Source organism: Gracilinanus agilis, chromosome 1 (assembly GCF_016433145.1).
Source record: "Gracilinanus agilis isolate LMUSP501 chromosome 1, AgileGrace, whole genome shotgun sequence".
In the NCBI taxonomy this organism is placed as follows: Eukaryota; Metazoa; Chordata; class Mammalia; order Didelphimorphia; family Didelphidae; genus Gracilinanus; species Gracilinanus agilis.
Window position 1 is genome coordinate 203,143,300 of NC_058130.1, and position 14,503 is coordinate 203,157,802.

The 14,503-nt window shown below is 43.7% G+C and overlaps 1 protein-coding gene across 1 annotated transcript in view; it reads left to right on the plus strand.

Annotated features, from left to right (window-relative positions):
• Window positions 1-200: 200 nt before the first annotated feature.
• The window catches only part of MAP2K3 (mitogen-activated protein kinase kinase 3), a 47,311-nt gene continuing 33,008 nt past the window's right edge, over window positions 201-14,503 (plus strand). The window contains exon 1 of the mRNA XM_044659843.1: window positions 201-510. Coding sequence (XP_044515778.1) covers window positions 495-510 — 16 coding nt within the window. The 5' untranslated portion in view covers window positions 201-494. The remainder of the gene's footprint in view (window positions 511-14,503) is intronic.

Below are 14,503 nucleotides of genomic sequence, written 5' to 3' on the forward strand. Positions count from 1 at the left end.
CGGTCCAGTTTCCTGTTTTACGTCACTTGCTAGTTAACTGCTGCAGCTTTTACTACCGTGCTTTCAAGTGTAATCTGAGCCGGAGCTGCCCAACTTCAGCTGCCCCGGCTCCTGCCTGCCTTGCCTGCCTGCCCGCCTGCGGGAGAGCGAGCACTGACTCTCCCCCTTCTCTCTCCATTTCTCCCTCTCTCCCCCTGCCCTCTTTCCCTTTGTCCTTTCCGCCCCGGGCTGCAGTCTTAGATCTCCTGCAGCCACCGAATTGCTTGGGGTCTGAGAAAGTAGGGAAGCGGGGGAGGGGGCCCAAAGCACAGGTCGCTAGCCAAAGGTCACCCACCTTTCCTGCGTGCCTACCTTCTCGGTTTGTTGTGGCTGGGGCGGGGAAGTCCAGTCTGCACGATGTTTTGCTGGAAGGGCTTTTGACTTGGACTCGGAGGTTCCTTTTCCCACCAGCCCCCCCGGGCGAGCTTGAGACTCCACTTCATTTCTGGGAAGCCATGGACAAAAGGCAAGGTAGATGTTGCAATGTCTGAAACCTGTGGAAATGGGGGTAGGGTGTCCTGGGGCGGGAGAGGGGGAGCTCTCGTTTGCCGTCATTCTTTTAGTTTATTGTTATTATTTGCTTTAATTCGTTAAAAAGGGATTATTTAATTCAATCCGAAGGCATTTTCACCTTTGCTTTAACAGTGGGTTGGTTGCCTGCTCCCTCCTCCGAACCTCTCCTCCCCCGGAAAGTGCTCGTGTGTATTGACAGCGATTTGCTTGGAAAGCCAGCTTGGGGTAGGTAGTTGGCGAGTCGAGCGGGGTGACTGCCGGGAAAACCAAAACCAAAACAACAAAAACCCAACAACAAACCCCGGCTTGCCTGGGTGCAAGATGACTAGGTGTATTACTTGTTTGTTTTTAAGTGTAGCCCGGTGGGCCAGAGTGGGTGCAAGTTTGAGTGTTTCCTGAACAGCCAAGACCCCTCCCCCCTGCACTCCCCTCCCTTCCTCACCCCTCGTCCACCAGCCCTCTTGAATTGGGCTGGCGGGCACGGATGAAGGGACCTGCAGACTTTGCAGTTCACTGGCCTGATTCAGCTGAGGTGAACAGGTGATGAGCACCATAGGGGTGGTGGCTGGAATTCTTTTCTAACGATTATTTTTCTAGTGCCCTGTTATGAGTGCAGATGGGATCTGTGTGTCTAGAGAATGTTTATTCTACCCCTGCTTAGTGCTGTTTCTCCTCATTTCTGTTGTGAGGAGCCATTTATGTGTGCATAACAGTTTGTGTGTGTGTGGTTTTTTTTGTCCCTAGCTAGTAGATAAGGTTATTTGTCTGGCAGACTTTGCTCCAACACAGATCATTCACTAGCATTCTTAGTCCCTTACCTTCACTGATTTGCTAGGCTGTGGTATTGTCCATTTTGCTGCAGGTCATTGCAGGAAGCTGTGGGACCCAGCTCCCTTGGTCATTTCAGTGCAGTGTTTCCTTAGCTAAGACCCTGCTTAAGTTGTTCACTTTAGCCCTGGCACCCTATAGCCTGCTCTTGGGTCTCTAGGGCCATCAGGATTCTTGATCTTCCTCCTTCTCTCCTCTTCCCTGAATATACACCTACTTCTCTTCTTTGCCTTTTCCCCATAAATCCAGCTCCTTGTGTTGAGTGGGTTTTCCCTGTGCAAGAGACCAGTTAATGGCAGTTGATTGATGGGGCATGAGAGTTCCAGGAAATCAATGGTTGGAAAGTCTAGGGCTTTCTTTTGCACCTGGAGAATTTGGGTCCTGGAGGGAGGAGAGGCTTACCTGCAGGTGGCCTGAGCACCAGGGAGGAGCTGGTGTTTCAAAGGTCAGCTCCCTCACACAGTTGCATTTTCTGATGTTGGCCCTGCCCTGCTGGCTCTCCTCTGACTGATCTGTTGGGTCCAGGTGGAGTGAGTCGGGTGAATTGCCCATGCCAAGAAGCTTGGGACACAGGACAGGGATGGGGGCATATGTGCACAGTTTGGGTGGCAGGCAGGTATGGTTGACCTGTCAGTCAGAGAAGTGCTCTGCTCTCTTATTACTGAAGTTAAGGCTAAGAGGCTGCAGAAAGGCCTGAGAGGAGGAACCCAGAAGGAGGAAGTGCTTGCTTTTGAGGTCATGTGACTTAGGAAGCACAGCATAATGACTTCCAAATCATTTTTTGGGCTTTTTTTTTTTTTGTTTCGGTGGGGGAGGAGGGCATGGAGAGGAAGGGATTAAAGCCTTGTAGATCTAGAATTGGAAGGGAACTAAGATGTCATCTATCCAACTTCCCATTTTACAGATGAGGAAACTGAGGCCCTGAGAAATTATGACTTATCCATAGTCACACAGAGGGATGGAAATGGGATTTAAATCCAGGACTAACTCATTCTAAGAGGCCAACTGGACCAACTCCTCTTTTTGAAAGATTTTTTAAAAAAACCCTTAGTATCAATTCTAAGACTGAAAAGAGGCAAGGACTAGATTAAGTGATTTCCTTGAGGTCATATGGCTAGGCAGTGCCTGAGGCCAGAATTGAATCCAGGACCTCCCATGTCCAAGCCTGATTCTCTATCCAATGACCCTCCTTTTGAAAGATTAGGAAACTTGGCCCTGGTAGGTTAAGGGACTTGCCTAAAGTCACACAGAAAACCTCAGAGGCAGAATTCAAACCCAGATCCAGCTCTTTGTATTATACCAAGTTACTTCTGGGAAAGGGCCAAGACCTCCCACTTCCTTTGATTCTCTGCAGGCCTCCTTGGTGAGTCATGGGGGGTTGGGAGCAGGTGGAAGGGGGAGGGTAGCTTCCTTCAGGCTGATTTCCTGCTCCAAAGGTAAAGGCCTGCAGCTGCTGGGATGGCCTTGACATAATACTCCCAAGTGTTCATCACACCCTGCCGAGATGTGTTGAGTGGGAGTCTGGCCAACTGTCAGAGCCTGCCTACCCCACCTCTGAGGTGCCAGGCTTGGGCTCATGGCCCAGGGCAATTATCTACATGCATTCAGGTTCCTTTTTTTCCCTAACCTGAGCCCTTGATAAGAGTAGCAGGAAAGCCCCTGGCTTGGAAGAAGCTGTGACTCCAGGGAGGAAAGTGTACACCCTTCCAGCCGCTCCAGTTTGATCTCAACAGAGAATAGTCACTGTGCAAGCATTTATCATGAATGCTTTGTGCCATGCACTGTGCTAAGATTTAGGCTGAATTGAAGGGGGGTTGTTTCTGGCTGGACTCTTTTAATCACCTGGTCTATTAACCACTTCTTGCTATTAAAAAAAAACAAACAAACCCTGAAACATTTACTTTTTGTCTTAGTATCAATTCTAAGACAGAAGAGAGGCAAGGGGTAAGCAAGCAATCAGGGTTAAGTGACTTGTCCAAAGTCACACAGCTAAGAAGTACCTATGGCTAGATTTGAACTCGGATCCTCCCAACTCCAAACCTGGCTCTAGCCACTGTGCCTACCTAACCACCACTCCCATCCTTTTTCTCTCTCTCTTTTAAAAACTTATCTTCAATCTTAGAATCAATAATATGTATTGGTTCCAAGGCAAAAGAGGGGTAAAGGCTAGGCAATGAGGGTTAAATGACTTGCCCAGGGTCACACAGCTAGGAAGTGTCTGAGGCCGGATTTGAACCCAGATGTTCTCTACTCTAGGCCTGGTGTTTCTATCCACTGAGCCACCTAGCTGCCTCCAACGTTCACTTTTTTTTTTTTAATTTTAAACCCTTAACTTCTGTGTATTGACTTATAGGTGGAAGAGTGGTAAGGGTAGGCAATGGGGGTCAAGTGACTTGCCCAGGGTCACACAGCTGGGAAGTGTCTGAGGCCGGATTTGAACCTAGGACCTCCCATCTCTAGGCCTGGCTCTCAATCCACTGAGCTACCCAGCTGCCCCTCCAACATTCACTTTTTTTTTTTTAAACCCTTGTACTTTGGTGTATTGTCTTATAGATGGAAGATTGGTAAGGGTGGGCAATGGGGGTCAAGTGACTTGCCCAGGGTCACACAGCTGGGAAGTGGCTGAGGCCGGGTTTGAACCTAGGACCTCCTGTCTCTAGGCCTGACTCTCAATCCACTGAGCTACCCAGCTGCCCCTAATGCAACGTTTTTTACTTAATTTTGTATTTTAAGATATATTTGATTTTTCAGGATTTCTGTTTAGTTGAGGGTTTAATTTAGTTTTTGATTTGTTGGTTTCCCAATTTTTTGTTGTTGCATACCCAATTTATTGATCTACTCTTTCTTTTTTAAGTGTTTTTTTTTAAACCCTTGTACTTTCGGTGTATTGTCTCATAGGTGGAAGATTGGTAAGGGCGGGCAATGGGGGTCAAGTGACTTGCCCAGGGTCACACAGCTGGGAAGTGGCTGAGGCCGGGTTTGAACCTAGGACCTCCTGTCTCTACCAACATTCACTTTTGATTGTTTTGTATTTATTCTTTTTACTTACTTGTTGTAGTCATTGTGTATATTGTTTTCCTGGATTTGCTTACTTCAGTCTTCTTCAGTTCATGTAGGCATCTTATCAGTGATTTCCTTGAGATATTTGCCTAGTAGTGGAATCTTCAGGTCAAAGGAGATGGGCATTTTAGTCACTTTATTTGCATAATTCCAAAATGCTTCTACTGATTCACAGCTCCACCAACAATGCCTCAGTGTCCTGTCTTCCTGCAACCCTTCCAATATTGACTATTCTCATCTTTTGTCATATTTGCCAATTTGCTGGGCGTGAGGACTTAGGACTATTTTGATTTGTATTTCTCTTCTAAGTGATCAGGAGCATGATGTCATATTGTTACTAATCATTTACAGTTCTTCTTATGAGAAGACTTTGTTCATATCCTTTCACTGGCCCTATCCTCTCTGAAACCTGTTAGGCTCCTGAAATGTAAAGATGAGCTCTGCAATTAATGGGGTGGGATGATGTAGTGTGCTAAGAGCAATGACTGTGGGAGACCGTGGCTTCACTCCCAGGCTGACACATACTTAAACCATGTGACTATGTTTTGCACATTTCTAATGTATTTATCATGCATTATTATTGTGTATTCTTGTTAGCTGTGTTTGTGTTTTATCTAACCCTCTCCCATACTATGAGCTCCATCAGGGCAAGGATTGTATTTTACCCACATTTTGTATCTTGCCCTCCAAAAGCTAAATTCTCTATATGTGTTGAATGAGTAGCTACCCCTCTTGGGTCATAGGATCATAGGATCGAATCAATCAACAAACATTTATGAAATACCTAATGTTTCTCCTTGTAGTAACCACTGGATATACAAAGACAAAAGTAAATAGTATTCTCTGCCTGTAGGAGTTTATCTTACAACAGAAACAACATTATATGTTTCTAACAAAGCAGAGAGATACATGGTAATCTTTGAAAGGAAGACACTAGGCGTTGGTGGAGGAAGGGCACAAAAGGATATTCAGACCATTATAATCATGAGAAATAGTAGAAAAGCAGAGGGGTGGCTAGGAAGCAGAGTAGAGAGAGAGCCAGGCCTGGAGGCAGGAGGACCTGGTTTCAAATATGACCACTGATACTTCCTAGCTGACCTTGGACAAGTCACTTAACCCTGATTGCCTCATCCTTGCCTCTCTTCTGTCTTAGAATTGATACTGAGACGGAAGGTAAGGGTTTAAAAAAAAAGGAGAGAAAAGTCAAGAGGAAAGATGGATTAGATCAAAGGGGATAGACATTTTAGTCGCTTTACATGCATAATTCCAGAATGCTTAAACCGATTCAGAGTTCCACCAGCAATGTGCCAATGTGGCTGTGTGTTCCCCCAACCCTCCAACTTTGACTATTGCAGTCTTTGTTATATTTGTCAATTTGTTGGATGCCAGGACTTAGAACTATTTTGATATGTATTATATATATATATATATATATATATATATATATATACACACATATATATATACACACACACACATGCACATATGCACATACATATGCTTTTTTGCATTGAATTGTTACCTTTTTTAGGAGCAACTAATCTCTGCAATACAAACCAGTCCCAAACTTGGACAGGAACAGCAAGTAGGTTAGGATGATCACAGTGAGGAGAGGGAGGGGAGTAATGTATAAAAAAACCAGAAAGAAAGGATGGGGCCCAGATTGTGAAAATCTTTAAAGGGAAAAAAGAAAAAGTTTCTGTTTGCTCCTAGAGGTAGTTAGTGGGAATTTACTAATAGTGAGGGGTGACATGCTCATCCCTCTGCAGGATATTTTGCCATTGAGCTGGGAAAAGAGATGAGAATATAATCTTATGTTTTTTCTCTCTCTCATCTGTAAGTCATCTTAGACATTTTATTTATATATATATATACACATACACACACACATACACATGTTAGAATGAGAATGGACTGGGTCCAACCTTCTCTTTTATAGGGGAGGAAGCTGAAGTCCAGAGAAGTCAGATGTGATTTACTTAGAGTCAAACAGGTAGTAAGAAGCAGAGCTGGGGTTAAAAAACAGGACTTCTGACTCTGAATTGCCCCACTATGTCAAGTTTCATTAAGCAGCCTCTACCTAGTGAGAGGGGTTTCCAGGCTCACTATTTCTCCATCTTGGACACTTTATTGTCATTCCAGGCCACTGCCATGGTGGAGGTGGGTGGGTGGCTTGGCATAAGTATGGAGGCCTCCAAGTGAGGGCAATTAGGTGGTATAGTGGATAGAGCACTGGACTTGGAATTAGGAAAACTCCTCTTCATAAGTTCAAATCTGGCTTCAGACACTTACTAAGCTGCAAGACCCTGGAAAAGTCACTTCATCTTGTTTGCCTCAGTTCCTCATCTATAAAATGAGCTGGAAAAGGAAATGGCAAACCACTCCAGCATTTCTGCCAAGAAAATCCCAAATGGGTTATGAAGAGTCAGAAAAACGACAGACCAACAACAATAAAACTATGGTAGACTACCATGATTTTAGAACTGGTTGGGGAAAGAGTTAGCTCTTTGATTTAAAGCAACTATTAGATTGGTGGGGGTCTCTTTCTCTCTTAAAAAAAAAACAAAACCTACTGCTGTCTTAGGATCGATACTAAGTATTGGTTCCAAGCCAGAAGAAGGTAAAATGCTAGCAACTGGGGTCAAGTGACTTGCCCAGGGTCACCCAGATAGGAGTATCCAAGGTCAGATTTGAACCTAGGACCTCCTGTCTCAAGGCCTGGCACTCTATCCACTGAGTGACCTACCTGCCCCATGAGTTCTACTTTGTGTTTATGCATGTTCCACATGGCTACCTTTGCAGATTTGTGGCCACTGTAAACATTGTCTATGAGGGAGTGATAGTCATCTAACTTCCTTAGAAGAATGGGAGGTTAGAACCTTTCTTGCTGTTCCATCAGTCTTGAGTTTTAATCTAGCTTTGGTCATGGACGTAAGATATGACCTAGACTTAGGAACGTATGTATTGTTACAATGCTTCCATTGTCCCCGTATAAACAAGTGCCTCATTTGGAAGGGAGGGAAACCCCAGAACAAAATACACTCGGTTCTATGTGAAAATCTGAAATTGTCAAATTGATTCTTTAGATGTTGACAGATATTAGCTTCACATAGTGCCTTATATATGGTATATCTTTAGATCTCCTGTCAGGCAGGTCATGTAAGTATTTCACTACCATTTTACAGATGAGGTGACTGAGGCCAAGGTGAGGTTAAATGACTTATCCAAGGTTATAAGCCAGTAAGTGGAAGGACTGAGATTCAAACCCTTGTTTTCTGGTTCCATATCTAGTGTTTCTATTAGCCAATATCATTACAAAAGATTTATTGGGGAAAGGATTCTTTTAAGTGAAACCAAGAACTTTCTAACACATTTAAAGTATTAATTTGTAAAAAAAAAAAAGGTTTTATATACATATATCTATATCTATCTATATATCTGCACATATGTATACATGTAAGTCTCTATATATGCACATACATACAAGATACCCCAAAACTTTTAATTTAGTCTTAAGACTTAATGAGAAACATAATGATCATGAGCAATATTTTCTTTTCCTGGAAAGCTTCTGGTGTGTCTGTCCTGGAGTGCTGCCGGAGGTGATGACATTGGTGATTCTCTGGGGCTTTGAGATCCCTGGAAGAAAGCTCTAGGTCTAACTCCTAATTCTTACTTTTTTTTTAAACCCCCATACCTTCTGTCTTAGAAGAGATGCTAAGTATTAGTTCCAAGGGAGAAGACAGGTAAGGGCTAAGTGATTGGGAATAAGTGACTTGCCCAGGGACACATAGCTAGCAAGTATCTGAGGCCAGATTTAAAACCTGGTCCTCCTGACTCCAGGTCTGGTGTTTTACTCACTCTACTCTCTAGTTGACTTTCCTAATTCCTACTTGATGAATTCAGGATCTGGCAGTTTCCATGGGGTCTGATGGGCATTGGAGGGCACAGAGCATAGGAGGCCTAGTTAAGATAGGGCTTTAGGTTTCAGGGTGTGAAGAGAGAGGCAGGAGAGGCTTGTTTCTGGGAGATCCCAGGAAAGAATGGCTTTTTAGTGTCTTAGTCTATCCAGGCTACTTCTTTTCCTCTCTCTGTTTCTGAGAGGGGAGCCTGTTTTGGGTCTTTTCAGGTTGTCTGATGGCTTAATTTTTTTTTTCTTTTTCTCTTTTTTTTTTAACCCTTAACTTCTGTGTATTGGCTCCTTGGTGGAAGAGTGGTAAGGGTGGGCAATGGGGGTCAAATGACTTGCCCAGGGTCACACAGCTGGGAAGTGTCTGAGGCCGGATTTGAACCTAGGACCTCCTGTCTCTAGGCCTGACTCTTAATCTACTGAGCTACCCAGCTGCCCCCTGGCTTAATTTTTAATAAGAGAGGATTTGCCTTTCTTATTAAAGCCATCCTCTCTTAATAAAGGTCAAAATTTGACCCCTAAATTAGCAAGTTTAGTGGTTCCCTCTTTCCTCTGGGATAAAATACACATGGCTCTTTTTTGTGTGTAGGGAGAGGAGAGAAGGGATATTTAAAGCTCTTCACAATCTGGCTCTAGCTGAACTCTTCTGAGTTTATGGCATTTTGCTCTTTTTCTCACATACTCTGTGTTCTAGCCAAACTGGCTGTCCCTGGTACACCACATTCCATCTCCTGGCCTTTGTAAAGGCTGGGAAGCATTCCCTCCTCACCTGCCTCTTAAAAGGCATCAACCTAGAGCTGGACAGGATCTATGATGTCATTCAGAGCACCTCTCTTCAATTTGTTGTTCAATCACACCTGATTCTTTGTGACTCCATTTGGGATTTTATTGGCAAAGATTCTAGAGTGGTTTACCACTTTCTTCTCCAGTTTATTTGACAGACAAAGAAACTGAGGCAAGCTCCAGTTAAGTGACTTGCCCTGGGTCACACAACTGGTAAGTATCCGAGGCCAGATATGAATTCAGGGCTTATTGACTCCAGGCCCAGCCCCATATCTACCATGCCACCTGGATACCCCCTTCCCCATTTTATTTATTTATTTTTCATTTCATTTCATTTATTTATTTTCTTCCCCTTCCCCATTTTAGTAGAGGTTAAGAGAGAGGTTATGAGATTCACTTGGAGTCACACAGCTTGTGAGTCACTGGGGCAGGATTTGAATCCATGTCTTCCCTGACTGCAAAAATTCACTTATGAAATGCCTAGCTGGTCTTCTTCAAGGCTTAGCTCAAGTACCATCCCCTACATGAAGTCCTTCCTGATAGCTTTAGTTGCTGGTTCCCTCCTCTTTCAAAACTATTCATTCCTTTTAGTTGTGTCTAATTCTTCATGACTCCATTTGGAGTTTTCTTGGCAAAGATACTCGAGTGGTTTTTCATGTCTTTCTCTTGCTCAGTTTCCAGATGAGGAACTGAGGCAGACAGATTAAGTGACTTTCTCAGAGTCCCACAGCTTCTTAGTGTTAGAGGCTGGATTTGAACTTATGAAGATGAGTCTCCCTGACTCAAAGCCTAGGGCTCTATTCGCTGAGCTGCCTAGGTGCTGCAATCTCTTTATTATCTGTGGAAATACGGATACCCCACTCCCAAAGACAGAAGTTCCTGGAGGGCAGAGACTTTTGTTTTTGTCTTTGTACCTAGCACATGGCACATGGGTGGGTGTTCAATAAATGCTTGCTTAATGAATGAATGGAGTGAAGAGGAGGCTTGGGAGGTGGCCCAAGGCCCAGGAGAGTGCCTTCTGGCTCTGCTGTGCCAAGCATCCTCTGTTGCCAGCTGTTGGCCTATAGCCTTTTACCAGTACTTCTTGCCTGGCTGCCTATAGCTTGAATTTTGCAAAGGAAAGAACTCAAAAAAGTAATACAAATGAATCAGAGATTTCTTGTCCTGGGTCATTGAAAGCTGAATTGATCTCTCCCTCAGGTCAGCTGAGCTGCATTCTTATGGTCCTATTTATAACTTCCTGGCTAGTGGGACCGGGAGGCCAGTAGATCCAAGGAGGGGAATTTTGCCTGTTGGCAACTCTTGGCCCTGGAACAGCTGGGCACTTTGGTACTTCCCACTCAGTTGGGTTCTCAGTCACCAAGGCCCTAAGGGGTCAATGAGTGCTTGAGAGGACTAGTTTTATTGGTTATTCTTGAAATGGGAGCAAACTAGCCCTACTAGCCCCGTTGTATTTGGAATGACAGATATTTGTGGCAGTTCAGTATGATGAGAAAAGTTCTGGACCTAGAGTTAATCTAGTCAGCTTAGCAAACATTTACTTTAAGCTCCTGCTCTCTGTAAGACCCTGGGGTCAGTTTAAGGGACCTGAAAAAAACAACAACAATAATTCCTACCTTCAGAGGTTGGGGGGGCTTTATATTCTGCTGGAGAGGACACCTGCATTCATACTTAATCCTGACACTTATTAGCAATGGGATGGTTGAAGAACAAGTCAATTCACCATTCTGAACTCATTTCCCCATCTATAAAATGGAATCAAGGATAATTCTTAGTGAGCACTTGTACAGCCCTATGAGAATCTAAGGGGATGGATGTATGTCATTTGCTTTATTTTTAGTTTTTTAAAACTCTTACCTTTTGTCTTAGAATCTGTACTAAGTGTTGGTTCCAACTCAGAAGAGCAGTAAGAGCTAGGCAATGGAAGTAAAGTGATTTGCTCAGGATCAGACAGCTAGGAAATGTCTGAAGTCAGATTTGAACCCAGGCCCTCCCATCTTCCGACCTGGCTCTCAATCCACTGAGCCACCTGGCTGCCCCAGTCAATTGCTTTGTAAAAATTTAAAGTTCTGTTTAAATATCAGTTTTTTTGTCCTTTACAGTCTAACTAGTTTTATTTACATTATCTCACTTATTCCAACATAGATGTGGCAGGTATTATTAGGTATCCCATTTTACAGAAGAGAAAAGTAAGTCCCAGAGAGATTGAAGGCATCTAAGGTCACAAAGAAGGGCAACTAGGTGGCCCAATGGATAGAGCGCCAGGCCTAGAGTCAAGAAGACTCGTTTTCTTGAGTTCAACTCTGCCCCTAGACACTTAATAGCTATGGCACCCTGGGCATTTAATCCTGTTTGCTTCATTTTCCTTATCTGCAAAATGAGTTGGAGAAGGAAATGGCAAACCACTCCAGTAGCTTTGAAGAAAACCTCAAATGGGGTCATAAAGAGTCGGAGATGACTGGATGACAAAGGTCTCAGAACAGTGACCAGCCAGGACTTTGAACTGCTGGCTCCATTGTACTTTTCTCTAGGTTCTATGGCTTCCTGAGCCCACTATTAGAGAGATCAGTTATGCTCTTTGGGAGCCCTTCTTTGGCTTCTTGGCTTCCTGCAGAAGAAAGGATGCATATCCTTTCTGGCCTGGCCAGGAAGTGGGGAACAGCCCCAGATCATCACTACCACTCCCCCACCCCCTTCCAAATTGGGACCCATGCCTTATGTCTGCAGATGTGTTGGCATGGTTAGACTTCCTCTAGGCTGAGACCTCTCCCTCTTGCAGCTGAGGAAAAACAACGCTGGTAAATAGGTTCTCTCTTTGTGCTCCTTGGTTGAGGAGGAAAAGGCATAGAATAATAATCTTAAGGTGAGGAAGAAGGTTACAGGATTTCAAAGGGCTGGGTGCTTAGCAAGGATCTTGGACTCCTCATTGCTTCTGAGTCCAGAGCGGAAGGTCTTATTCAGAGAGCTCAGAAGAGCTTGGCCGCCCCATACTCAGGCTGAGCTGTTCTAAGTTTCAGAAGTGTTCTTTTTTGTTTTATTGTGGTTGGTCAGAGTGGCTATCTCAGGGCAGCAGGTTATCTTGGCAGATAGCTGAGAGAAGACTATCCCTCTTTTCTCAGCCCAAGGTATTTACTCTTTTCTGCTTTTTAAGTCACAGGTGGAAAGAAAGAATCCATGCCAGTTTCTAATTTGTTGGACATTCAATTCAATCTGTTTCCAGCATGGAGAAAAGGACTAATAAACAGAAACAAGCAAGACATAGTTTTACATATACATTTTTTGAGGGCAAATATCTTCTCTAGTGCAAGGAGGGGAGGGAGGAAAATACCTCAAGACGTTAGTGTAAAAAACAAACAAATAAGTAAATGTGGTGTTTAAAAGGAAAGAAAGAGAGCATTAGATTTCTGCAGACAGAAAACTTGGAATTAAATCCTGCCCATTGATATATTACTGTGGCCTCATCATTGCTCAGCTACTCTAAGCCTTAGTTTTTTCAGCTATAAAATGTTCCCAGGATTTCCTAGGAGACCTCTCAAATATCTGTGATCCTTTTTTTTTTAAATTTTTTTTTTTTTACCCTTACTTCTGTCTTAGAATTGATACTGAGTATTGGTTCCAAGGCAGAAGAGTGGTAAGGGTCAGATCACTAGGGTTAAGTGACTTGGCTGAGGTCACACAGCTAGGAAGGTGTCTGAGGCCACATTTGAGTCTAGGATCTTCTGTCTCTCGATCTGGCTCTCTATCCACCGAGCCACCTAGTTCCCCCCACTATGATCCTTTGATTGGGTAAATGCCTTCTTGGCTCCTTGCCTCTGCTCATGCCATTCCTTATGCTTGTAAGACTTGCCTAGGCTTTCTTCCTTTGCCCTTTTAAAAGGAGAGTATGCTCAGTCAAAAGAGGGGAAGAAGTCCAAGTGTGAGACATCCGAGCCATCACTAGCTCCAGCTACCCTTCAGAGGCCATCTCCTCAAAGAAGCCTTCCGTGATCTCCCCCTCCCTAGCACCACTAGAAATAGTACATCCAACTTTGTATTTCCTAAGCTTGTCATATAGTCTCTTCTACAGTGTCCATACTGTATATTTGTGGCATGATATTGCATTTTTGGGTTAAATGCTAAGGCTTGCCAGTGCATTGTATATTCTGAATCAGTCAGAGCCATACTTCCATTGACAGCTGAGTGGAGGAAGGGTTGGAGAAGGGAAAAGAGCTGAGCCAAGGAGACCAAGGAGGAAGCTATTGCAAGAGTTCCAACAAGGTACAAGGAGGGAAAGCAGTCAGGTAGTACAATGGATAGAGCAGCAGGCCTGGTGTCATAAAGACTTAGGTTCAAATCTGGCCTCAGACACGTCCTAGGTGGCTGACCCTCGACAATTCATTTAATCCCATTTGTTTAGCCTTTGCCCTTCTTGCTTAGAGTTTTTACTAAGACAGAAAGTAAAAACTTAAAAAAAAAAAAGAAAAGATTCAAGGAGGGCCCATGCTGATTGGTTGTGGTGTGAGTAAAGAGAATGTGAAGATGCTAGATATTTTGTTGAGGAGGAAACAATACATCACCACAATTGGTTGGATACAGGAGGTGAGGAGCAAAAGAGCAGAGATCTGGGGCTTAAAAGAATTTCAGAGGCCTAGAGTCCAACCCCTTCATCTTACAGATGAAGAAATTGAGGCCTATGTAGGACTTGCCTTCCATTACCTAGTAGTAAAAGGCAGGTAGGTGTGCAGTGGAGAGAGTGCCAGGTCTGGAGAGTTCAAATCTAGCCTCAGACATTTACTAGCTGTGTGTCCCTGGGCAAATCTCTTAACCCTGTTTGCCTCAGTTTCCTCATCTATCAAATTAGCTAGAGAAGGAAATGGCAATCCACTGTAGTATCTTCACCAAGAAAACCCCAAATGGGGTTACAAAGAGTCAGACAAAACTGAAAAAAAAAAAAAAACTGACTGAGCAGTGACCACAACAGGCCTAGCTAATAAGCTTTAGGGGTCGGATTTGAACCCTAGACCTCTTACTCTAAAAGCACTCACTTTGCCCTGCTAAAAGTGAAAATTCTTAGATAACTCTGAGGTTGTAAACATAGGTAACTGGTAGGATGATGGCAGCTATGACCAAAAACAACAACAACAACAACAACAAAAAACAACAAAAAAATCAAAAACAAAACCAGATTTGAAAGAGATGACTTTGGGACATCCAGTTAGAAATATCTAATAGCCAGTTAGCTCTTTTAGTATTAAATGAAAAATCCTATTTGGTTTATAAAGCCCTTTCATAAATTGGCCCCTTTCTATTTTCTTATCTTACTCCTCTTCCTCTCTCTCTCTCTCTCTCTCTCTCTCTCTCTCTCTCTCTCTCTCTCTCTCTCTCTCTCTC